At 42.5% G+C, this 27,587-nt stretch overlaps 1 protein-coding gene across 7 annotated transcripts; it reads right to left on the bottom strand.

The window, feature by feature from the left end:
* Positions 1-3,037: 3,037 nt before the first annotated feature.
* PGAP4 (post-GPI attachment to proteins GalNAc transferase 4) lies at positions 3,038-27,232 on the bottom strand. Of its 7 annotated transcripts, none has more exons than XR_006345791.1 (3): positions 27,007-27,230; positions 5,615-10,255; positions 3,038-3,962 (listed from the first exon to the last, which is right to left on the bottom strand). XR_006345791.1 is itself a non-coding variant. In XM_043927414.1 (3 exons), exon 3 carries the CDS (start codon positions 10,176-10,178, stop codon positions 8,967-8,969), a length of 1,212 nt encoding a protein of 403 aa, XP_043783349.1. In that variant the 5' UTR covers positions 10,179-10,255; positions 17,480-17,531; positions 26,616-27,232; the 3' UTR covers positions 3,038-8,966. The 7 variants fall into 7 exon arrangements, 4 of the variants coding, with proteins under 4 accessions (XP_043783349.1, XP_043783348.1, XP_043783347.1 ...); XR_006345792.1 differs by having other exon boundaries at positions 3,038-5,740; positions 8,573-10,255; XR_006345793.1 differs by having other exon boundaries at positions 8,573-10,255.
* Between the last annotated feature and the right edge of the window lie 355 nt (positions 27,233-27,587).

Here is a 27,587-nt window from a genome sequence, read left to right as displayed (position 1 = left end):
GATTATCTCAATAGATGCAGAAAAAGCCTTTGACAAAATTCAACACCCATTTATGATTAAAACTCTCCAGAAAGCAGGAATAGAAGGAACATATCTCAACATAATAAAAGCTATATATGACAAACTCACAGCAAGCATTACCCTCAATGGTGAAAAATTGAAAGCATTTCCCCTAAAATCAGGAACAAGACAAGGGTGCCCACTCTCACCACTACTATTCAACATACTTTTGGAAGTTTTGGTCACAGCAATCAGAGCAGAAAAAGAAGTAAAAGGAATCCAGATAGGAAAAGAAGAAGTGAAACTCTCGCTGTTTGCAGATGACATGATCCTCTACATAGAAAACCCTAAAGACTCTACCAGAAAATCACTAGAGCTAATCAACAAATATAGTAAAGTTGCAGGATATAAAATTAACACACAGAAGTCCCTTGCATTCCTATACACTAACAATGAGAAAACAGAAAGAGAAATTAAGGAAACAATACCATTCACCACTGCGACAAAAAGAATAAAATACTTAAGAGTATATCTACCTAAAGAAACAAAAGACCTATACATAGAAAACTATAAAACACTGATGAAAGAAATCAAAGAGGACACAAATAGATGGAGAAATATACCATGTTCATGGATTGGAAGAATCAATATTGTCAAAATGACTATACTACCCAAAGCAATCTATAGATTCAATGCAATCCCTATCAAGCTACCAATGGTATTTTTCACAGAACTAGACCAAAGAATTTCACAATTTGTATGGAAATACAAAAAACCTTGAATAGCCGAAGTAATCTTGAGAAAGAAGAATGGAACTGGAGGAATCAACCTGCCTGACTTCAGACTCTACTACAAAGCCACAGTCATCAAGACAGTGTGGTATTGGCACAAAGACAGAAATATAGATCAATGGAACAGAATAGAAAGCCCAGAGATAAATCCATGAACCTATGGACACCTTATCTTTGACAAAGGAGGCAAGGATATACAATGGAAAAAAGACAACCTCTTTAACAAGTGGTGTTGGGAAAACTGGTCAACCACTTGTAAAAGAATGAAACTAGAACACTTTCTAACACCATACACAAAAATAAACTCAAAATGGATTAAAGATCTAAATGTAAGACCAGAAACTATAAAACTCCTAGAGGAGAACATAGGCAAAACACTCTCAGACATAAATCACAGCAGGATCCTCTATGACCCACCTCCCAGAATATTGGAAATAAAAGCAAAAATAAACAAATGGGACCTAATGAAACTTAAAAGCTTTTGCACTACAAAGGAAACTATAAGTAAGGTGAAAAGACAGCCCTCAGATTGGGAGAAAATAATAGCAAATGAAGAAACAGACAAAGGATTAATCTCAAAAATATACAAGCAACTCCTGCAGCTCAATTCCAGAAAAATAAATGACCCAATCAAAAAATGGGCCAAAGAACTAAACAGACATTTCTCCAAAGAAGACATACAGATGGCTAACAAACACATGAAAAGATGCTCAACATCACTCATTATTAGAGAAATGCAAATCAAAACCACAATGAGGTACCATTACACGCCAGTCAGGATGGCTGCTATCCAAAAGTATACAAGCAATAAATGCTGGAGAGGGTGTGGAGAAAAGGGAACCCTCTTACACTGTTGGTGGGAATGCAAACTAGTACAGCTGCTATGGAGAACAGTGTGGAGATTTCTTAAAAAACTGGAAATAGAACTGCCATATGACCCAGCAATCCCACTTCTGGGCATACACACCGAGGAAACCAGATCTGAAAGAGACACGTGCACCCCAATGTTCATCGCAGCACTATTTATAATAGCCAGGACATGGAAGCAACCTAGATGCCCATCAGCAGATGAATGGATAAGGAAGCTGTGGTACATATACACCATGGAATATTACTCAGTCATTAAAAAGAATTCATCTGAATCAGTACTAATGAGATGAAACTGGAGCCCATTATACAGAGTGAAGTAAGCCAGAAAGATAAAGACCAATACAGTATACTAACACATATATATGGAATTTAGAAAGATGGTTAACGATAACCCTATATGCAAAACAGAAAAAGAGACACAGATGTACAGACAGACTTTTGGACTCTGTGGGAGAAGGCGAGGGTGGGATGTTTCGAGAGAACAGCATTGAAACATGTATATTATCTTATCTAGGGTGAAACAGATCACCAGCCCAGGTTGGATGCATGAGACAAGTGCTCGGGCCTGGTGTACTGGGAAGATCCAGAGGGATCGGGTGGAGAGGGAGGTGGGAGGGGGGATCGGGATGGGGAATACATGTAAATCCATGGCTGATTCATGTCAATGTATGACAAAAACCACTACAATATTGTAAAGTAATTAGCCTCCAACTAATAAAAAAATAAATCGGAAAAAAAAAAAAGCAGAGACATTACTTTACCAACAAAGGTCTGTCTAGTTAAAGCTATGGTTTTTCCAGTAGTCAAGTGTGGATGTGAGAGTTGGGCTGTAAAGAAAGCTGAATGCTGAAGAATTGATGCTTTTGAACTGTGGTGTTGGAGAAGAAGCTTGAGAGTCGCTTGGACCGCAAGGAGACCCAACCAGTCCATTTTAAAGGAAATCAGTCCTGAATATTCATTGGAAGGACTGATGCTGAAGCTGAAACTCCAATACTTTGACCATTTGATGCAAAGAACCAACTCACTGGAAAAGACACTGATGCTGGGAATGATTGAAGGAGAGAGAAGGGGACGACAGTGGATGAGATGGTTGGATGGCACCACCAACTTGATGGACATGAGTTTGAGTAGGCTCCGGGAGTTGGTGATGGACAGGGAAGCCTGGTGTGCTGCAGTCCATGGGATTGCAAAGAGTTGGACACAATTGAGTGACTGAATTGAACTGAACAGGCATCTGAAAAAAAAAAAACAAACATGATTCTAACTTCTTCAAAGCCTTTTCTCTTTCAGATTCACGACTGTGTTTCTGCAGATTGGGGCATTTATGCTAATAGTTCAGCTAGACTGAAAAAGAAAAAAAGCTTGAGTCAACTGAATACTGCTAATATGATTTAAGCATTTATTAAGTTGGGGATAAACAGCTAAATTTAGATTAACTTATGATTAATATGTTTGGCGTAGCTCCTTATATAATAATACATGAAATACAATTTTGAATGTGAAGATACATACCATTGTTTAGTATCTTTTAAAATATGGTTGCTATTTCCTTTTCTTGTTCAAAAGAGGGAAAGCATTCCATGTGTATGTTACAGAAAGAAGATGTAATCCTACCGCTCCTTTATCACAAACCTCTCTGGAGGGGGAGCTAGACAGAAGCCAAGCTGGTTTTGTTGGTTATGTCTTCTGGTTGTGTATGTATTGCGGCTGGACAGGGGTTTGGTAAAGGACAAGAGTAACTGTCCAAACATGTTGCTAGAAAGAAATCTACACACACTTGTTGACTTCTGTTTCAGGTCTCCCAGTCACAACAATGCCAGGGTTTACATTTTTTTGTGGATAAAAGCAAATAGGGGTTAGACAAAATTCTTTGTCTAACATGTTGCCAGTGCACGAATTTTGCAGAGGACTCAACTTGTTCACATTTAAACAAAGCTACACCAACAGAACATAAAAAACACCCACGTTGTGTACCAGAAAAAAATGATCCTTAAAGTTTCCTGCTCCTCCTATCCAGCCTCTAGGGAAAGTTTACCTCTCTATTCTTGGTTTGTGTTAAGTCATATAATGCTTTGCCAAAGCCCACCCCTATCATGCAGAACTAAGTGGTAAGACTTAAACCATCTCGCCACTTACTGAAAGAACTTGAAGAGTTCATTGGCACCAGGTGGTGATCTTTCCTTCATTCTCTTTCCAGCCTCTTGCCTATAAGTCCTAGAATACGTTGGAGAGCCACCATGGGTGGTGTGCATGTCTAGATGATTCCCATTGGTAATACCAGGAAGATGCAGCAGTTGAAACCTGAAAGAGAAAACCCATCCCTCCCCTAAGAATAACACGTAGGGAGGAACCCCCCACAAACACACACAACCCCCAACACACACACTGAAGCCAAAACTCTAATAACAAAGGGAAAAGTAGCTATGTGGTGGTATAGAAAGTTCCTTTTTGCATTCGCCATTCTCTTTGCCTGGAATGCAAGTAGAAAATTTTTTCAGGAGTCAAAACTGTACATTACAACAATCCTCAATACCTGGATCCTCTTTGCTCCTCCCTAATTTTCTTCCCTAGTCCCATTTCTCTTCCTTTCAGTATTCTTCTTTTCTGTATGCATCTCCACTGTGGATCCCTTTCCTCTTTTCTTCCCTTCCTTCCTTTCTTCCTTCCCCCACTACCCCAATTTCTCTCTCTCATTCACTTCCTACTATGTGTCAGGTATTGTTCTAGGTTCAAGGGATAGAGCAATGAATGAAACCTAGAAGACTCCTGATATTGTGGCACTTATATTCTGTAGCGGGGTGGGGAGAATGGAGGGGGGAAAAAGGCAAAATAATAAATTTCAGGAAACAACAAGAGCTTTGAAGGGAATCAAACTGCATAAAGCGATAGATGACCTGGGAATTGGGAAGGGATAAGAATGCTTTAGATGGGATGAAAAGTCTGTTGGGGGAGGAGGGTTTAAATTTTAATTGAGATCTGTATACAGGAAAGATTCGGCTAAGAGAAAAGCATTCCAGATAGACAGAATGGCAGTGCAAATTCCCTTTGTGGTAAGAACCAATGTAACAAGTCCAAGGAAGTGAAAGAGAGCAGGTGTGACTATAGCTTGGAGAAAGAGGATGGAAGTTTTGCAGGGACAGGTCACATCTGACCTGGAAGGTAATGTAGGGGTTTGTATTTTATTCTAAGTGTGATAGGAAGCCGGGTCCTAGCAAAGGGATGAATTATTTATCCAGAACACTATCCATTATTTTGTCCCTTTGTATTCTCCATAGGCTAGCCCTATAAACACTTCATGACAGTGAGGCAGACATAGAGGACTTACTACATAAAGGAGTCTGGGACACACAGCAGGTGACAGATGTGAGAGCCTCTGCTTCACTCGACCTCCTGTCTACTTCACCCATCTCTCTGAGCTACCCTGTTCCTACATAAGTATGCCATCTGTCCTTCTTTTTGGTAAATTAATCATATGCCTTTGGATTTTCATCTGGTTTTACCCCCTATTTGTTAACATAATACTTAAAAAAAAAATCACTCATCTATGTTTCTGCATAGGTCATCAGGGAAAAGATCATGAAAATTTGTTAATTTTTTTTATGGTTGCCATGGGGGGAAGGATAGGGGGAAGGAATAGTTAGGGAGTTTGGGATGATCATGTACACACTGCTATATTTAGAATGGATAACCAACAAGGACCTACTGTATAGCACAGGGAATTCTGCTCAATGTTATGGGCTAGCCTGGATGGGAAGGGAGTTTGGGAGAGAATGGATACATGCATATGTATGCCTGAATACCTTCCCTATTCATCTGAAACTATCACAACATTTTTAATCAGCTACACCCTAATACAGAATCAACAGGTTTTTTAGGGAAGAAAAAAAAAAAAAAAAGAAAATCTGTTAAATTTTAAAGCAGAATTCCACATTCATTGCAGATCGATGACTCACAACAATGCTGTAATCCAACTACTGGAAGCCACAGCACATCTCCATTGCAGTTATATTAAGTACTTTAAAATTACATCTCCAATCATCTTTGACATAGTCCCAAAGGTATTTCAAACAAAATCCAACCTAAAAAAGACAGTGTCAGTTAATGAACATTTCTCAGCAAATTCATGTGGTCAGGATAAAAATATCCAAATGGTTCGTGTGACTTTAAAATTACCCAATTTTGTATCATGTCACCGTAATTCAAAATGCATCATCGTATATATAAAAATCCCACAATAATCAAATCCAGTTAGAATGTCTCTTTACACAAATTAAGTTACCAGTTAAATAAATTCCCTCAAATGAGGACTGTATCCAAGGTAAATTAAATTAATCCTATCATTATATTCATCCTACTTGTATTCTCTAGTTGCACTGTAGTATTCTCACTTTTTAAAAATTATGACAGTAGAAAAACACACACACACAATTCAAATGTTTCCATTTAAGAAATATAAGAAAATCAGTTATGAATTGTTAGGCAAACAGCCCATACTTTTTTTTTTTCCAGCCCATACTTTTGAATGGCTACCTTAGGACTCCACAACAGTGTGAGTGTGTGGGTGGTTTTGATACTATTCACCATATCAGAAAAATCCAGCTATAGAAATGAGAGAAAACCAAGGCTTCTTAGAATGCCTCAGTGAAATGGTTCATTTATTTGAACTGATAAGTCTATGCAAATACGCTCAGTCACAATAGGGAGCTTCTTAGATCTGACAATAATTTAAATTCTGAAAAGTATGCAGGACTATTAGATACCTTCACCCTTCTGGTTAATTATGTCCACTGATACTGGCAGGGGACTTTAGTTTCTCCCTAGCCCCGTGCTTAGGATTAAATGAGAGACCTCAGCTTTGGTGTAAAGCTGTCAGCAGTCCTAATCCAAGACAACGTACACAATTTGGACTCTAGGAATGAGAGACAAAAGGAAGGGTGATCTAGAAAGTAGGTAGGGATAAAAGTGGGTAGGATTGTTACTTCTGCAGAAAATGTCCAAGGATGGCAGATTCTAGTTAAGATCAATGTGGGAAGATGTCTTAGTGTGTAGGTAGGAAAATAAGACAAGACAAAGATAACCTCAGCCATCAAGAAGGAAGGAGTCACAGGAAGGGATGTCTGTGTGCAGTAGACAATGGAATTAGAAAGAGCAGAAATGAAAACCAGCAAAGATTCTGATCTAGGGATTAGCTAGCTTAAATGTTCTATCATTGGACACAAACTTTCCACGAGGAGATCTAATCATTAATGCAACAAACTCAAATTAGTTCTAGGTTGGGGGTGGTTCTGTTCTCAGACATGAGGCTGAACCTGTTACTGGGGTGGGGTTGGAGGGATGAAACGGTGGAATCTGAGCATCTCATTAAGTCACCTAGCAGCTCTGGTCACTTTGGACATTCCTGGAGGATACATAACAGCTCACTATAACAACACAACACACACAGGCACCTGTTTGTTCCCCAAGACCAACACCACAGTGAATTTTTACCATCTTAGCTTACAGAGACACTATTTCATCCAGGTTACAGATTTCACAAAAGAGAATTTGACTACATAGATATTTATAAAATGAATGTGGTTGAGAAAAAAGTACAGGGGCTTGAAGTCAGAAAAGCTACTACATTCCAGTCCTCTCTGCTGCTGTTCAGCTGTGTGAAACTGAAGAAGTCCTTTAACATCTCTGGGCCTCTTCGTTCATCTGTAAAGTGTGGTGATGAAGCCCTGTTACTCCCTTGATGTTCTCAAGCAGATTCCAAGACAGTAGCTCACTGTGAAAACTTAAAGCAAACAGAAGACGTGGCCCTGAAACACAGCAGAGAGCTGCTTGAACTCTAATGTAATCACCCACCGCCATAAGGACTCTGGCCACTGGCTTGCTAAGTATTGTCAAACGACATTTATTTGTAACTTTTGAGAAAAGTAATTTCCAGATGCTAGTCTTGGAATAGGCTCAACTGGAGTCTTAGATCATTTTCAGTTTGAATGAACAATTCTTATTTTGGGCTTGGCTGGAGGTGGGGCTAGATGAAACTGAGCTGTATATCCTTCGAAAGTCACAAGGAAAAGTCAACCTTTATTCTAGTAGTGTTTGGTCAGGAACAGCTGCTCCCTAGGTGTCAGCCCTATACCCCATCTCACACTTTAAATATCACTAATACCTTTATCCAAAATACACTTGAGTTTTATATGCTTATTATAGGAGAGAAAAGAGCTAATAGTCACCAAATGCCCTTTATGAGATAAGCACTTGCGAGTGTTTTACACATATTCTGTCATTTAATCCCCAAGGCAACTTAAAAGGGTAGATATCACTGTCCCCATTTTACAGGTGAGAAACCTGAGGCTCAGAGTGTTTATAACTTGCCCAAGTTCACACCACTAGGACATGACAGAGATTTGATATAAAAATTCAGGTCTTCTGACTTCAGTCCCTACTTTTTCTTCTGTAACATCATGCTATAGAAGAAAAAGAATGAGGGTGAATGATTAGCCAGCAAAGTTGGGGAAAAGGATATGCTATTAGTAAAGAGCTCACCCATTCTACATCATTCTGCAATGTCCAACTTTCAAAGAATCAGAATACGATAGAAATCTTCAACATTAAATTGAAAACTAAACATAAGCAATCTGACTTGATGATCCAGAAGGTGCTTTCAGATCTTGCTGTGCCTTAAAGTTCTCACAATCAAAATTGATTATCAGTGCGATACAGATGTGTGGAAAAGAAAATGCCAGGTAACAGTAGCCAGCTCATCTGCCTCCAAGATGCCAGGCACTATGCAGCTTTTATTATGTCATAGCAAGGAAACAAATAGAATCTATCAACATGGTCCTGCCTCTTGGGATATATATCCTAAATATATATCCATTCTTATTCCCAGTGAGAAAGAAGTCACTATAAGAGAATCTCACCTTTCATCATTCATATTCTACCTTCAAAATCCTAAACCAGTTGAACCACTGTGCACAATAATTTTGGCAGTCACAAACTCTGTCACGAAGCAGAACGAAAAACAGGAGAATATAAGTGGCATTTAAATGTCCATCATTGAGTGGGTCAGACTGCATGAGGCAATGTGGCTGTGTGGAGGGCGAGAGGTCTGGGCCCACAGTGAACAGCTTGCCTCTGCCTGAGGGTTACCCAAGCACACGTTCTTGACTTGTATTTAATCTTGGCCATCCCAGTGCCTATATCCCTGGCAACCTGAAAACAATGAAATATCTGCAAGCAACCAGGTCCAAATAAAGAGCTCAACAGTTGAATCTCCAAGAAGTGGCCAGTTTCAGAAAGGCATTTCTTGGCAGGCTAGAGCAGACTGGGGTGAAAGTTGTACCGAAGGCTGGAGAAGAGTCCGATGTGTTTCACGAGATTGGGCTCCACCACGTAGGCCCGTTCCCCCTTGGCCCTCAGCAGTGAGTACAGTGCCATGTCCTTGCCGAAGCCCTTGTGGCAGTAAACCTGGGACAGGTAGGTGAGGGTCCGGCGGGCGGCGGGGGCAGGGAAGAGCATCGCGGGCGTGCAACACTGCGAAGCGGGGACCACGCTGTACAGTGAAGGGCTCAGCCGCCGCAGCTCCAGGAAGTAGTGCCGGCCCACCAGCTCCACCAGCCCCATGCTGTACACGGAGAAGAAGAGCATGACGGGCCAGCTAAAGCCCGGGCGGCTGGCAAACCGCGTGTACATCCAGGTCAGTAAGGGCCCCAGCAGCATGCCGACACCGACCCACTCCAGGATCCGCATGGGCTCCGGGTTGATGTAGTGCTGGAGCCTCTCGGGGTGATAGAGCTTCAGATAGAGGGCATCTCGGAGGTGTGGCTCGGAGAAGCGAGCCCGCAGAAGGTGCTCCAGGACTGGGAAGATCTGCTCCTCTGGGACGGCATCATCTTCCACCATCAGGACGTAGTCTGGGTTGTAGGTCTGCAGGGAGGATTCCAGACAATAGACGTAGTCCTGCTTCTCTTTCTCAAACGAGTTGGTGGAAGGGTCGTCGCCATAGTCGTCCTCGGTGCCCTCATAGCGGTTGGCCACGGGGACGTACTTGGACAGCAGCTTGGCATCGAAGTGGCTCACGCTCCGCTCCACGTTGCACAGGAAGAGCTGGTGCCCCTCGCATTGGGGGCCACACTGCTGAAGGAGCCGGTGGAACTGGGATACCACCTGCAGGACGTAGTGGAAGCCAGGCTGCCTGTCCACAGTGATGATGGTGATGACCAGCCAGGGCCGCGGCGTGGCCTGCCAGACGATGGGCACCGAGCCGTTGGCAGAGGGCAGCTCCTCAAAGTAGTGCAGGGCGGCTTCACCTTCTTTCAAGCTTTGCTGTAGGAACTCTTGGCTCATTTGGTTCAGATGCCAGTGGCGCAGGTAGAAGTAAGAGTGCAGAAGCCGGTGACAGGCCAGCGGGGCCAGCAGACCGAAGGTCACCACTGTTAAGATGAAGAGCTGGACAGCAGTGCTGCCCCAAGAGAGCCGCCTCAGCCTCCGGAGGAGCATGGCCGCTGGAGAGGTTGACGTGCTCATGAGGTCGACTTCTGGTCAGGTCTGGTCCCAAGAACAAACCATCCTGGACTGCAGGCCAAAATCACTGCAAGTCAAACCTAAAGAGGGAAGAAGCAAAGAACGGTACAGGGCTTGAAAAAAAATCCAGGGATGGAACTCAGCACATATCAAACCAGAAATTCTTATTCTAGTCTGTGTTGCTGCTAGAGACCCAAGGGTTTTCTCCCATACTCTCTTCTGAGGTTGTATCTGTTAGTGATCTCTGGGGTTCTTTGATCATTTCTATGAGTAATGAAACCTTGGTGCATTCAACCAAGTCCCCACACCTACAGACACTTAGTTAAGTGTCAGAAAAATAGTGTGCCAGAAAAATCACCAGAGAGGCTAGTAAAATCGTTATTTCAATTCAACAGCTACACAGACACAGGTTCTTCCAACCGACACAAAAATAGCAAGGCTTGACCCAAAGGAAAAACACCTTTAGAGTAAGTTCCAAGGTAAATACACTGCAAGTACTTGTTGACTGACTGTACATAGTAATTTCTAAAAACTCTGTCTTCTTTTGTATGTCCCAAACAAGAAAGGGACTATTTAGGATTCCCTGAAATGTCTTTATCGACATTTTCCATTCCTTTTTTCTCTAACTTTATGTAACTAAACTCAAAATTTCATATTAACCTAATCCTGATTGGTCTTCCATTTTATATTTTATAAAACTACCATGGGAACCAGTCAGAGACAGGATCTCCCTACATATGCAAGTGAACTCTAGAGCCCCAGACTTTGAAACGGGAGGAAATATCTGAAGGAAGATGTATGGGCAGCTTTTTGTGAGGTAGGGAAAGGGGAGGCAGAGAGGAAGATGAAAAAGTTGGTCCAGCCTGGTCCAGAAAGGAATGTAGCAGGAAGTCTTCTCTCAGAGTTCAGGCCTGAGGTCAGGCATGCGCTGGAGTGAAAATAGCTCAGTCACTTTGCTTGGTAAAAGGTCACTTCAACTCTCCACATCTCTCCACCTCTAAAGTGGAGGTAATAATAATAATACCCATCTCATAGGGTTACTGTGAAGATTAAGTGTGTTACAGAGCAAAATAATACAGAGTAAAAATGCCATTAAAATATATCCATATGGGGATTTCCCTGGTGGTCCAGAGGTTAAGACTCTGTGCTTCCACGGCAAGGGGAACAGGTTCAATCTGTGGTTGAACTAAGATCCTAATGCTGTCCAGCACAGCCTGTGTACATGTATGTATATACACATGTGTGTGCTCAGTCACTTCAGTTGCGTCTGACTTTTTGTGACCCCATGGACTGCAGCTTGTCAGGTTCCTCTGTCCATGGGGTTCACCAAGCAAGAATTCTGGAGTCAGCTGCTGTGCCCTCCTCCAGGGGATCTTCCCAACTCAGGAATGGAACCTGCAACTCCTACATTGCAGATGGCTTCATCACTGCTGAGCCACTCGGAAAGCCTATATATGTATAGCCTATATATATATACATATATATATAGCCTATATATATATACATATACATATACACACACACACACATACACAGACTGTACATACAAACTTAGTAATAGGAGTAAGAAGGTCTAAAATCCAAGGGAAAATAGACTTGCACCCAAAAACAGAACTAAAAGGACAAAGCCAGTATAACACCAGTAAGGTCAGTGTAAAATTAAATGGTGTCTATAGAATAAAAGCAAATCTCTTACCTGAGAAGTATAATAAAGTTTGCACACATTGGGAAGAAAATGGCCTAGCTTGTGAGTTATCTTAAAGAAGAACTGCCCAGGTACCATATGAGGTAGCTGTGGTGCAGTCTCTAGGACTCTCATACATTTCCCCCTCCGTGGGCACACAGAGAGATCACATTTCCTAGCCCACCATCTTCAGGTGGGGTCATGTGACTCAGGCTTGCCAGTAAAATGTGAGCAACGTGACAGGTACGACTTCCAGGCCACGGTAACTGAGAGCAGTTGTGCCGTCTTGACTTTCTCTTTCTCCACCTGCTAGCTGGACAGCCTGTGGATCTAGAGGAGGGAGGAGCCACTAGCTGGCGTGAGCCTGGGTCCTTGAATGACTGCATAGAACTGAGGTCTCTCCTACTGCTCACCTCCCAGCACCCATCCAACCTAGAGTGGGACGTGTTGTCAGTCATACACAAACTGTTGTATCTAGCCACTAATGATTTTTTGACTTATTACAGTGGTTAGCCTACCCTGCCCATTGTGTGTGTGTGTGATGCACACACACACACACACACACACACACACACACTCTCACTCAGTCATGACTGACTCTGTGAGCCTATGGACTGTAGCCCACCAGGCTCCTCTGTTCATGGAATTCTCCAGGCAAGAATATTGGAATGGGTTGCCATTTCCTCCTCCAGGGGATCTTCCCAACACAGGGATCACACCTGCATCTCCTGCATTGGCAGGTGGATTCTTTACCTCTGAACCACCTGGGAAGCCCACCCTGCCCATTAGAGTTATGTAAAATACCAAACCTCTCTCTATGGTATGATGACATAGTAATTCAAGGAAGTAGAGAGACAAGTCTCATTTCAGCAACAGACGCAGATTATATTGTGGGGCCTCAGAGGTGAAACAGACTATCCCAGTACTAGTAAGGACCTGGACAGGGCTCTCCAGATCCCTATTAAAGAGGGAAATATGCAGGGAGAGGTGTGAGTAGTGTGCAGTCCTTGCTGGGATGTGGACTTCCAAAGTACTGCAGATTGGTAGCATCTCCCTGTGATCTGTTCAGTCACATGGTTGCACATCCCCACGGCCTCAACCAGTTCCACATCACTACCAGCGGAAGCCAAGGACCAAAGCCTTAGTTGGTCTTGGGAATGGAGTCATTGAGGTGGTTTCCTGTTCATACTGTTCTACCTTGCTAAGGGAGCTGTAACCACTTAAAGAAGGAACAAAATGCAGTCAATGAGATAAGACATGCAGGTCAGAAAATGCCAGGCACATATTAAGTGCTAAGATGACAGTGCAATTATGATGACAATGCAGAGCTCAGGGTTTGGTGTAAAACTGCCATCCAACCTCCTTCAACACCCTCTTCCAGTAAGTTTTTGGTAAAATAAGAAAGTGACACTCTTTAGTCCAAATAAGTCCCAGGGTAGAATATTCAAGGAGTACATGTGCACATACACAGAGACAATTATCATTTAAGAATATGAATCTGATCATGTCATGCTCCTGCTTAAAACCATTCTTATATTTCTACTGCTCTTTTAATAAGATCTAAACATCTTATTGTGATTCAAAAGGCCCTTTATGATCTGGACCCTGCCCTCCCTTGATATCTTGTTCTACTGCCCTCTTTGTATGTTCTAGACTAATAAAGGCTAGAGAGTAAGTATTTTAGACTTTGTGGCTCACACACGGTCGCGTATTCCCCTTACATTATTTCTTTTTTTAACTCTTTGAAAAAAATGTAAAAACTATTTTTAGCACTCCAGTCACATCAAAACAGGCTGTAGACCAAATCTGGCCTGCAACTCATAGCTTACCAACCCTATGCTCTAGGCTACGACTGTCCAGTGGAAATATACTGTAAGCCATATATGTAGTTTCTAGCAGCCACAATAAAAAAGCAAAACTAAACAGATGAAATTCATTTTAATAATGTATTTTAACACAACACATCAAAATTATGATTTCAACATGAGACCAATATAAAAAATTACAAATGAGGTATTCTATATTCTTTTTTCCATACTAAGTCTTTGAAATTCAGTGTGTATTTTATATTCACAGCATATCTCAATTCAACATGAGCCACATTTAAGTGCTTAATAGCCACATATAGCCAGTGAGCAAGGCAGCTCTAGATATGCTGATCTTTCAGAACATCAACTGTGCTAAGCTCTTGCCCATCTCCTGGCCTTTGCTCACTCAACTCCCTTACCCTAGTACATTCTAATCCCCACACCTTTCCCTGCCTCTTCATATAGATAGCATTTTCTCATTCTGTAACACAGTCTACTACATGAGCTGTTTAGAGGAGTAGGTCCTATGTTTATAGGACCTACTATATAGGTACTCATGTGGTTTGCGTTAGCAAAATGGGAGTTGTAAATTGGCACAACTTCTGTAGAATTAATTTAGAACTATCTAATAAGACACACTGGGGCCTCCTAGGTGGCACTAGTGCTAAAGAACCTGCCTGCCAATGCAGGAGACATAAGGGATATGGGTTCGATCCCTGGGTCGGGAAGATGCCCTGGAGGAGGGCACGGCAACCCACTCCAGTATTCTTGCCTGGAGAATCCCATGGACAGAGAAACCTGGCAGACTATGGTCCATAGGCTGCAAAGAGTTAGACATGACTAAAGCAACTTTGCATGCACACACGCAACAAGACACCCTAAAGCTCAGCAATTCAATTTCTAGCATTCTTTCCTTAATATATATCCTCAAGTGTGAGGAATGACTTGTAGCACCATTTAGAAGAGTAGAATATTGCCAAGCACCCATCAATTGAGTGAGTCAAACTATGGTACCTCCAAAGAATGGGATACAGCTACCCATTAAAAGAAGCAAACTCAGGGAGAGACAAAGATGACAACATTTAATGCTCCTGATCTTTCCTCTTCCCGTGGACATATTGAATGTACAGCTGCACAAGGAGAAATTCCTTCTAAGAGAAATCCAGAACCTGGCTGAGTGACTCCTACACATCAGGCAAATGAGAAAATACCCACGTCAAAACAAGCTCTTACCATCAATCCCAACCTGGCACAGTGCCAGTCAATTGGGACTAACACACCCACAACAACCAGCTGGTCCCTGAGTGAAAGATTTGGACCACATACACAGAGCTCCAACTTTCAAGGCTCCCCACCTGATGGACAGGCCCCGAAACACCTAGCTCGGAAGACCAACGGGGCACACATCCATTAGACCAACAGGAACAGCAAAGAAAGCAGCAGTTCTTAATGGGTATGTGAGCACTCCCCATCCTGAACCCCAGGTCTCAGCGCTGAGAGAAAAGGCAAGAACACGCTCAGCTCCCACAGCCTCCCCGGTGAGGGTTTCCTGAGCACTCTACAAGCTACTCCCTGAGTGTGTGGCCTGTTGCAGAGCCAGGACATCAGAAAGAAGACTGTTACAAATTTAAGTTTCCTTCATGGATCACAGCCTTGTCAGGGCGAAGGGGCTTGCATAACTCAATGAGCCATGCCATGTAGGGCCACCCAAGTCAGACAGGTCATAGTGAAGAGTTCTGACAAAACACGGTCCACGGGAGGAGGAAATAACAGCCCACTTCAGTATTCTTGGGGCTTCTCTGATGGCTCAGACGGTAAAGAACCTGCCTGCAATGCTGGAGACCTGGGTTTGACCCCTGAATCAGGAAGATCCCCTGGAGAGGAAATGACAGCCCACTCCAATATTCTTGCCTGGAGAATTCTTACCTGGAGAGGAGGTGCCTAGTGGGCTACAGTCCACGGGGTTGCAAAGAGTTCGACACAACTGAGTGACTTTCACTTTCCAGTATTCTTACCTGGAGAACCCCACGGACTGTATGAAAAGGTAAACAGATATGACACCAGAAGATAATCCCCCCAGTTGGGAAGGAGTCCCATGTGCTACTGGGGAAGAGCGGAGGGCAGTTGCTAAAAGCTCCAGTAAGAATGAAGTGACTGGGCCAAAGTGGAAACGATGCTCAGTTGTGGATGTGTCTGGTGGAGAAAGTAAAGTCTGATGCTGTAAAGAATAATATTGCATAGGAACCTGGAATGTTAGGTCCATGAATCAAGGTAAATTGGAAGTGGTCAAACAGGAGATGGCAAGAATGAACATCGACATCTTAGGAATCAGGGAACAAAAATGGATGGGAATGGGCAAAATTAATTCAGATGACCATTGTATCTACTCCTGTGGGCAAGAATCCTTAGAAGAATTGGAGTAGCCTTCATAGCCATCGAGAGAGTCCAAAATGCAGTATTTGGGTGCAATCTCAAAAACAACAGAATAATCTTGATTCGTTTCCAAGGCAAAACCATTCAATACCACAGTAATCCAAGTCTATGCCCCAACCACTGGTGCTGAAGCAGCTGAAGTTGAACAGTTTTATGAAGACCTCTAAGACCTCGCTGCTGTTGCTGTTAAGTTGCTTCAGTTGTGTCTGACCCTGTGCGACCCCATAGATGGCAACCCACCAGGCTCCTCCATCCCTGGGATTCTCCAGGCAAGAATACTGGAGTGGGTTGCCATTTCCTTCTCCAATGCATACATGCATGCTAAGTCGCTTCAGCCGTGTCCAACTCTATGCAACCCTATGGACAGCAGCCCACCAGGCTCCTCGGTCCACAGGATTCTCTAGGCAAGAATACTGGAGTGGGTTGCCATTTCCTTCTCCACACAAGACCTAGACCTAATACCAAAAAAAAAGATGTCCTTTCAATCACAGGAGATTGGAATGCAAAAGTAGGAAGTCAAGAGATACCTTGAGTAACAGGCAAGTTTGACTTTGGAGTACAAAATGAAGCAGGGCAAAAGCTAACAGTTTTGTCAAGAGAACATGCTGGTCATAGTAAACACTCTTTTCCAACAACACAAGAGACGACTCTACACATGAACATCACCAGATGGTCAATACCAAAAGAAATCAGATTACTGATGCTTTTTGCAGCCAAATATGGAGAAACTCTATGCAGTAAAAACAAAACCTGGAGCTGACTGTGGCTCAGATCATGAGTTCCTTATTGCAAAGTTCGCACTTAAACTGAGGAAAGTAGGGAAAACCACTAAGCCATTCAGGTATGACCTAAATAAAATTTCTGATGATTATGCAGTAGACATTTCAAATAGATTCAAGGGATTAGATCTGACAGACAGAGTGCCTGAAGAACTATTGACGGAGGCTCACAACATTGCACAGGAGGCAGTGACCAAAACCATCCCAAAGAAAAAGAAATGCAAGAAGGCAAAGTGGTTGTCTGAGAAAGCTTTATAAATAGCTGAGGAAAGAGGAGAACAGGAAGGCAAGGGAGAAACGGAAAGATATAGCCAACTGAATGCAGAGTTCCAGAGAATAGTAATGAGAGATAAGATGGCCTTCTGAAAGGAACAATGCAAAGAAATAGAGGAAAACAATAGAATAGGAAAGACTAGAGATCTCTTCAAGAAAACTGGAGATATCAAGGGAACATTTCATGCAAGGATGGGCACAATAAAGGACAGAGATGGTAAGGATTTAACAGAAGCAGAAGAGATTAAGAAGAGGTGGCAAGAATACAAAGAACTATACAAGAAAGGTCTTCATGACCTGGATAACCAAGATGGTGTGGTCACTCACCTAGGGCTGGACATCCTGAAGTGTGAAGTCAAGTGGGCCTTTGGGAGCATTACTACAAAAAAAAAAAAAAAAAAAAAAACAACCAAAACCCAGTGTAAGTGATGGAATTCCAGCTAAGCTATTTCAAATCCTAAAAGATGATTCTGTTAAAGTGTTGCACTCAATATGTCAGCAAATTTGGAAAACTCAGCAGTGGCCACAGGACTGGAAAAGGTCAGTTTTTGTTCCAATCCCAAAGAAGGGCAATGCCAAAAAAGGGCAATGCCAAAGATGTTGAAACTACCATACAACTGTACTCATTTCACATGCTAGCAAGGTTATATTCAAAATCCTTCAAGCTAGGATTCAGCAGTAAATGAACCAAGAACTTCTAGATGTACAAACTGGTTTGCGAAGAGACAGAGGAACCAGAGATCAAACTGTCAATATTCACTGGATCATGGAGAAGGCAAAAGAGTTCCAGAACAATGCCTACTTCTGCTTCATTGACTACAGTAAAGCCTTTGACTGTGTAGCTCACAAACAAACAATGGAAAATTCTTAAAGAGATGGGAGTGCCAGGCCACCTTACCTATCTCCTGACAAACCTGTATGTGGGTCAAGAAGCAACAGTTAGAACTGGACATGGAACTACTGACTGGTTCAAAATGGGGAAAGGAGTACATCAAGGCTCTATATTGTCATCCTACTTATTTAACTTCTATGTAGAGTACAATCATGCAAAATGCCAGGCTGGATGAATCACAAGCTGGAATCAAGATTGCCAGGAGAAATATCAACAACCTCAGGTATGCAGATGATACCATTCTAATGCCAGAAAGTGAAGAGGAACTACAGAGGCTCTTGATGAGAGTTGAGAGAGGAGAATGAAGAAGTTGGCTTGAAATTCAACATTCAAAAAACTAAGATCATGGCATTTGGTCCCATCACTTCATAGTAAATAGATGGAGAAAAAGTGGAAGCAGTGACAGATTTTCCTTGGACTCCAAAATCACTGGGGAGCCATGAAATTAGAAGACACTTACTCCTTGGAAGGGAAGCTATGACCAACCTAGATAGTGGATTAAAAAGCAGAGATTTCACTTTGCAGACAAAGGTCCATATAGTCAAAGCTATGGTTTTTCCAGTAGTCATGTACAGATGTGAGGAGCATCAAAGAATTGATGCTTTCAAACTGTGGTGCTGGAGAAGACTCTTGAGAGTCCCTTGGACTGCAAGGAGATTAAACGAGTCAATCCTAGAGGAAATCAACCCTGAATATACATTGGAAGGACTATTGCTGAAGCTGAAGCTTCAGTACTTTGGACACCTGATGCAAAGAGCTGACTAACTGGAAAAGACTCTGATTCTGGGAAAGACTGAAGGCAAAAGGAGAAGGGGGCAGCAGAAGATGAGATGGTTAGATAGCATCACTGACTCAATCAGTGGACATGAATTTGAGCAACTCCAGGAGACTATAGTTCATCAGGTAGCAAAGAGTCAGACACAACTTAGTGACTGAACCACAATAACAACAGATTTTTAAGCACTCTCGGCACCTTCCACCAGTTTACTAGTCTTTCTAGTGTCCTCTGAATTCTCAGTAATGGGGTTCTGAGAGACTAAAGGTTTTCCCCAGGCCTCCCTTTTAAATGATTTGAAGAAACATTTCTCCAGTTGGGGGTGAATCTCTTCCAATTTTAATGGACACTGGGGCCACACTCTTAGTGCTCAATATAAAGTGCTAATATATATATATATATATATGATATATAATATACTTATTATATATTTATTGTAAATATATATATGTATATAAAGGGCTAATATTAGCCCACTAATATAAAGCAGTGTCTGCCTTGGAGTACTGAAACTTCAAATAGTGGAATCTCTAACAACCAACAAGAACTTTTCATCTCTGAACCTATTCCCTTTGGTTTAGGCCCTTTGAGAGGTACACATTCTGTTCTCCTTTGTCCCTCTGCCCTCATCCATTTATTAGATTGAGACTTCTTAGAGAAGTATCATACCAGAATTTCTTTATCCCAAAAAGGGAAAATAATTCTAGAATTTGACAGTAGTCATCAAAGTAACCAATCATCTAAATTAAATGACCTTTGACGTCTTTTAATTGTCTCAGCTCTGACAATCCTAAAACATATTCTGAAAACAGGGATCATTTGTCCTGTTGAATCAGCTACCATCCTCCTATGGACAAAATCTCCAGCTGACACTGGCAAAATTTACAGCACACCTCCCATCACAATTCAGATAGATCCCTCAAAACCCTCTTCCTAGCATTAATCAATACCTTTTAAGTAAAGAAGCCCATAATAGAAGATTACGAGTCTCAAGTCCTCATTATCCCTTGTACTAGTTCTTCTAATGTTTCTATCTGACCTGTTAGAAGCAATTAGGTCTAGGACGGAGGTTTATCCAGGACCTCTAAGTAATAAACAGCACTGTTATCCCTCTGGTTCAGACCAAAGAATAAACCAATCCTACCAGAGTCACTAAAATTTCTAATCCTCATTACTGTACATGCATTAAACCATAGGTCTACTGACAAAACGGTAACATTCACAAATCAGTTATTGGTGGGGAAACATTAACTAAGCTACAAAAAGTGCCTACTCCTCACTGTTCCACTTGCTGAAGTACAACCTGGGGAAGTCTGTTCGTAATGTTCCAGGACACTTTAAACTGCTTAAGGATGACCGGAGGTCTGTCCGATAATTTCATACAACTTGCTCTATTTCATGGATATAAATATGTTTCAGATATGGTCTGTATATTTTTTGAACTGATGGGAAGCCTTCCCTTGAAGACAGGCGGCTGCCTCTTCTGTGACTAACGTCCTTTTGGAAAAGATTATTCCTCCCTAGGGAACTCGTCCTGAACCTCAGTGACTGAGGAAGCTATTTCACTGGTCAGGTACTTTGACAAGTCTGCAATGTTTGGCCAGTTTCACACTTTCACTGTGCTTACCACACTCAATCCTCTGGTTTCCTCAAACTAATATCTGTATGGCTCAATTAGAAAATCTGGTGAGGCCCTCCAACAAATGGCCAAAAGCATTGTTGTCAGTCTTTCTAAGTCTCAGATCCACTTCTCTAAGAACTCAAAAGCTCTTACACTGAGACAGTCACAGGGCACCCAATGAACTCGGCTCTTGCTTCTTTTGACCCACAACTGATAAAAGGAGAGATACTCCAAAACTGCAGAGGCCTAATTGCTTCTATTAAAAATATCAATGTGTGGTAGAGCAACGTTTTCACCGCACACTCTTGGGAGATGAAAACCTTAAGCATCACATCTTACAATCTGGAGGTTTCATCTAGTGAAAAAGTCACCTCCAGAAATACTCCTCAGTCTCACTGGAAATGTCCCTATCAGGTCCTTGTGCTGCCAAACTCCAAGGAATAGACTCTTGGATACCTGTGACACACCTAAAGAGAGCATAAAACCCTAACCGTATCTGTACATCATCTATTGACCTGAAAGTAAAGATTTCTTGGAATTGAAGCAGATGACATCTGATGAGACACCTTTCTTAAGATATCTGGACCAGTCCTGTTGGATGTTTGTCACCAAATCATTGATAATGACACAACACTTCAAATGATCTCTAATGTCAATGATCCTTTTTAAAAAAATATATATTGTTAGTTTCATTTACTTATTTTTGGCTGCATCCAGCCTCAGTTGTTGGCTTGAGGGATTTTTTTGTTGCAGTGGGAGGGCTTCTCTCTAGTTGTGATGTGTGGGCTTAGTTGCCCCATGGCATGTGGGATCTTAGTTCCCTGACCAGGGATCACATCCACACCTCCTGCATTGGAAGGTGGTTCTTAACTGCTGGACCACCAGGGAAATCCCTAATGTCTATGATATTGATAACACATGAACTTTAAATGAAAAGTGCCTGAGCGTTCTCCCTCCTACCCCTCATTGTTACTCACTTAACAATAATTGTGACCTTAATAGTTAGACTCCTAATCTATTCCCTCCAACATGAGACATAATACCTGGAAAAGGTCTTTCCTTACATTGAAGAACAAAATGCCTCTGAAAGTAGAAAATCTGACACTTGATCAGCAATGCTTTTGGAAACAGATCTTCATCAAAAGGGGGAGGTGTAAAAAAAAAAATTTAATAAATAGAAAACTCAATTAAATAGAGCTTGAGGACCAGAAAGGGGAGCTCTCAGGTCCTAGAATGACAGCAGAGAGTCACCAGGAAGAAGAAAGACTTCCCTTCTTTCCTGGCAAGGACTCAGCCAACAAAAAGTCATGGGCTCTTAGTTTACTATTGCCTTCCAACATTCTTTTCCCCCTCCATAAAAACACTTGCCTTTTCTTGATGTGCAGAAACTTGCACATGACTCACCATGATTGTAGATCCTGAATTGCAGTTCTCTGCTGATCATAAATAAACCCATCTTTGCTGGAGAAATAAATGGCAATCTATTTGTTTCAGGTCACACCCAAACAGAAATAATTTCTTTTTTTCTTCAAGTTCTAGGGTTCTTTACATGAACTTTCATTCCAGAATATTCATTTGTCCCCTTCTACTTTAAACTGCATCTATTTATAGCTGCCACTTATTAAGTTCCTGGGCTTCCCTGGCGGCTTAGCGATAAGGAATCCACCTCCTAAGGCAGGAGATGAGGGTTCAATTCCTGGGTTGGGAAGATCCCCTGGTAAAGGAAATGGCAACCCACAAAAGGCCTGGGAAATCTCATAGAGGAACCTGGTGGGCTACAGCCCACGGGGTCACAAAGAGTCGGACACGACTCAGCGACTAAACAACAACAGTTAAGCTCCTACTACGTATCCAAGTTCTGGACTAGACTTACGTATATTTCTTCTGACCAAAGAGCAACTCTCAAACATTAATAGAACTAATCTCATTTAAATGGAAAAAACATGCTACCATGGTGAAAGCAGGGAATTCAAACACAGGAAAAATGTCAAAGCTTATGTTTTTTATATGGTGCATGCTGTCTTGCATGGCTTGATTCATGGCCTGTGATTTACAACCTAGTGGGACTTATAAACCCCTATTAGTAGACTCAGTATGATTTATCTTTGATATCCTTCACAGACCCAGAACAGGATTCTTTGCACAGAAAAGGTTTATTGTTTGTTAAGCAAATAAGTGACTTCTATAGGCCTTAATTCCTAAGATATAAAATTGGGAGTAGCAAAGAGTCTGGTCATATAATGTGCAGAGATCAACTTACTTGGAAATGCTTGCTAAGCACTTCTTATGGGCACTGTTTCAAGCATCGCTATCCTCATAAGAAGCCTATGAGAAGTACTATTATTAAATCCATTTTATATCTGAAAGAAATTAAGGCACAATTAACTTGTACCCAAGGTTAGCAAAGCTTTAAATAGGTGGCAAAACTTGAAAAGCAAGCAGACTGTTTCCAGAACTCATGTTCTCAAACATTATGTAATATTGTCTCTGCATAGATTGGAAAGCCAAGAAAATCAACTGGGAGATGATTAGAAATGGTACAGACTTTCAGAATGTGTTTGGTAGCAGAATTAGTGTGCAAAAATAATATATGCTATGATCTGTGTGTGTGTTCACTCAGTCATGTCTGACTCTGTGACCCCACGGACTGTAGCCCACCAGGCTTTTCTGTCCATGGAATTTTCCAGGCAAGAATACTGGAGTGAGTTGCCATTTCTTGATTCAGGGGATCTTCCCAACTCAGGGATCAAACCCAGGTCTCCAGCATTGCAGGCAGAGTCTTTACCATCTGAGCTACCAGGGAAGCATATATATATATGATATATGATATATATATATGATTGCTTTCATATAATCAGGCAATTACTAATCAATGGGATAAAACATCTCTGTCAAAATGGAAAAAAAAAGAAACCAAAAATATCTAGAATAAACTTAAAAAATATGTAGAATATACACTTCTATAAAATCCCACTGAAGGACACTGTAAAAGTCTAATAAATGGATAAAAATAACATCTTCCCTGCTGAGAACCCTCACTAATAAAAGAGGAGATGGAGGTCTCTTGCTCCAAAATCAATCTCTACATTTAAGATAACATCAATTCAATTTTCTTCGAGAGAGTGAGCCAGTACAGTAAACGGGCACTTTTATATAAATTGGTGCGACCTTTCGAGAGAAAGTTTGGATGGTATCTACAAAAATTTTATATCTGCATGTCTTTTGACATAGAAATTCTACTTCTAGCAATCTACTCTGCAGAAATGCCAACACATGCTACCAAACATAGACAAGGAATGTTCACAGCAATTTTGCTTGAAAGTAAGAAAGAGAGGGAGAAAGGGGGGAGAGGAATAGATGGAGGGCAGGGCATCAAGATGGCTAGACAAACTACAGGGAAGGCTAGACAAACTACAGGGAAAGGAAATGGCCAACAACAGGGAACAATGGTTAGAGAATTACACATGGGGATGATACGGACACATTAAAAAGAAAAAGAAGGGTTTAAATCTACTGACATTTAAAAAGCCTTACCTAAATCTCTGCTGTGGACTGAATGTTTGTGTCCCCCATCCCCAAATTCATAATCAAAATCTGAATACCCGATGTGATGATGTTTGGAGATGGGGTCTTTAGGAGATGTTAAGGTCATGCCCATGGGACTTTTTTGCTGGGACTAGTGCCCTTATTAGAAGAGACAGAAGACAGCTTGCTCGCTCTCTCTCCTCTGCCAGTGAGTACAAATCAGGAAGGCAGCCATCCATAAACCAGGAAGAGGGCCACTTATCAGAACCCAACTATGCTGGCACCCTAACTCAGACTTCAGACTCCAGAACTGTGGGACATGAATGTTCTTCTGCTTAAGCCACCCAGTTTATGGTAATTCATTGTATAGAACCAAGCAGTTTGAAAATATCTAATTGAAAAATGTAAACTATATCAGTGCAAATTGTAGAAAAGGGTACATGGTATGATCATTTTATTTTTAATCTAGTGTATAATTTAGTGAAGACGAGATGAAGGTATGAGGGATGGAGGATTCCTCTCTTGCTTTCTACCCTTCTGAAAGCACATGCATTACTTTTATGATCATAGTTTAAAGTTTAATTCAACCAATACTGAGTCTTGTACCAGGCACTGGGGTAGTGAAAGTGCCACTCAGGGGACCTACCCTCTGGACCCCAATTATCAAAGATCCAATAGGAATCCAAAGATTATTTGTTTCTTTTGGTGGAGCAGGGACAGGATGGATAATTTGACCAAAGTGTGGGGCTTCCCATGTGGCTAGGTGGTAAAGAATTCTGACAATGCAGGAGATGCAGGAGACTTGAATTTGACGCCTGGGTTGGGAAGATGCCCTGGAGGAAGAAATGGCAACCCACTCCAGTATTCTTGCCTGGGAAATTCCATGAACAAAGGAGACTGGTGGGCTACAGTCCATAGAGTTGAAAAGAGCTGGACACAACTGAGCAATGGAGCATGCACACAAACTATATCTTAATAAAACTGATTTTTTAAAAAGCCAGGTGGATGATACTGGGTAATAAAAAAGATATTAAATTTGTTATAAAACTTCAGTAATTAAAATAACAAGGCCCTGGCACTGAAATACACTGATAGACACATGCAAAAATCTACAGACATAAATATATAATAATTTAATATACCATAATTGTAGCAGTCTAAATCAGGCATAAAAAATGAACTTAGCTTTGCAGCAACTGGCTACATTTACAAAAAGTAACTGGCTCTCTACTTTACATCTTAAATTAGAATAAATGACACATTAAATTTTTTCAACAAAAGCTTAAAAGTACCTGAAGAAAATATAGGTGAATATTTATACAAACTCGAGTTAGGAAAGGCCTTTCTCAGCAAGACTCTCAAGCAGAAACCATAAAGAAAAGAATAGAACTGAACGGCCGAAGATGAAAAGCTGACCAAAAAAAAAAAAAAAAAAACCACAAAAAAAAATATGTTGATATACAGCAGAAGCCAACACAATATTGTAATTATCTTTTAATTAAAAATAAATCTTAAAAAATTAGGCAAAAGACTGCAACACAGATGACAGAATTACTATCAGTACTTAAATGTGTAATATATAACAAGCACTTAAAAAATCATGAACAGAAAGATACTCTGACTGAAAGAGGTAATAAAATAGTCAATTCACTCACACAAATGCAAAACGCCAATACAGAGAGGAAAAAGCTGATTACCTCTGGGTAATCAGACAAACAAATTGAAATAAGTTTTTTTTGCCCATGTTACTGGTTTAAATGTGTGCATGCAGAGAAATATTTAAGATACCTTGGAAAACAACAATCTAGGAGATGAAGTTTTAAGTTTTTATTTTCTTCTTTACATTTTTCTATTTCTTGAATGTTTTGTAATAAGCTTATCCTTTTAAAAAATTCTAATTTTAATAACGTTAAACAAACATGGTTTTATCTTCTCACCTAAAATATCTGGTGCCGGGGACTCTAGAAATGCATTCCTAAAAGCCAATTTCCCCTTAGAAGGTTTAGTTCTCTAGGGGAAATGCGCGCACGCGTGCGCGCGCACACACACACACCTGCAGGTTTTTGCTAATGGTCCGCATAGTGAGATCATCACTGGATCCGCCCTTGTGTCCCTTCACCTCCAGGGAGAACGGCAGACAAGCAGGGGCTGGCGGGGTCACACCCACGCTCCAGTTCTCGCCCTGGATACTGCGGGCGCAGTGCGGCAACTGGCAACGCCCGCACACAGAGACGAGGAAAAGGGCGAGGCGAGCCGTGGTGGTCCTAACGACCCCTCAAGGAAAGAGAATGGCAGCGGAGGACCAGAGTCTCGGATTTAGCATCTGCCACCGACCTTGGGCAGTCCCCGCGGCGCTCCGGTCTGTTTCCCTACCCGTAGGAGAAAACTAACAGTCTAAGTCGCGGCGTTGCCTCCCGGGCGTCCTGTCTTTCCCGGAGCTGGGAAGGACGCCTTCCTCTGCCCCGTTGACCTTCCTCGGTCTCGCGGCTGCAAGGTCGCCTGCAGAAACCCACCGCCGCAGCAGAGCGTGTGTCCGTGCTCTGGGCTGGCCCGAGGCGCCGGGCAGACATAGCCGCGAGCGGGCGGCCATTAGGCGATCCACCCTTAGGGTGCTGGGCCCAGTCAGGCTAGGCAAGCAGCGGAGTCTTACCTGGACTCGTCCATGCCCGGCTCGCGCCTTTCCGTCGGCCTAGCGGCGCCGAGGAAACAGGCGAGGGGTAGGGAGGTGTTCTTGCTGCGACACTTAGTCATCCCTGCGCGGATGCCGGCCCAGGCCGTGCAGGGGACGCCCTTCTGGGGTCTCCACATTCCTCCCGCAGGAAGCAGCCGACCCCACGAGCGGGGCCGCAGTGAAGCCAGCCCGCCAAAGCGCACCGCCGGGGGCACAGGCCCTCCCAGGCTCGCCAGCCCCGGCAACTGCTCTCCGCGCGCCGGCTGCAGCAACCCTAATCCATTTTCCCTCGCTCTAGAGACATCTCCCGGGTGGCCGCTCTGGTCATGATGCCAAAGGGCAGAGCAGATCGTTCGCAGCGGGAACCTACCGGGTGAGGGCGGTTTGCTCGGTTCTCTGAGCACGCTGACGGCCACTGCCGAAGTCTCCTAGGCTGTCTGGCTCATGACCACGGAGGAGCCATCGCCGGACCTTGAGGCCTCGGAGGAGCGGGCGCCGCAGGACTTGGACGCGCGCGGAAGCCTCACCTCCCACGGCGCAGCTCTGGCGCGGTCCCCTCGCTCTGGCAGGCCATGTGACCTGCGAGCAGGGGAGCGACCGCAGCCCCCAAAAGCCAGCTTGGGGAAAAAAGGACGGCAAAAGGCGCCAACTGATGGGCAGAAAGGGAAAAGCAGGCTCCGCGCAAAGGAGGTTGAAATGCTGGAAGGATTAAGTATCTGCATGGTTCACAGTCCCAGCTGGCCATTAAACGTGTTCTCTGCGGGAGATTTGTTTTCGCCAATAATAAAAATAATAGCGGACACCGCTTCCACCCCTAATCCCCACCGTACCCCCGTTATGCCAAAGACGCTGTATGAAAACTCTTTCACTTTACTCCTGTACTTTAAGAGACCATTAATTTGCAAATGAGGAAAGAAAATTTGAGAAGGTATTTACGAAGTGCAATACTCC

Source organism: Cervus elaphus, chromosome 16 (assembly GCF_910594005.1).
Source record: "Cervus elaphus chromosome 16, mCerEla1.1, whole genome shotgun sequence".
Lineage (NCBI taxonomy): Eukaryota > Metazoa > Chordata > Mammalia > Artiodactyla > Cervidae > Cervus > Cervus elaphus.
The sequence above is the reverse complement of the archived record's forward strand: the minus strand, read 5'-3'. Positions and strand labels throughout refer to the sequence as shown.

Excerpts from the sequence above, each read along its gene's own strand:
- PGAP4 (XM_043927414.1), bottom strand. The coding sequence starts at position 10,178 with ATGAGCACGTCAACCTCTCCAGCGGCCATGCTCCTCCGGAGGCTGAGG.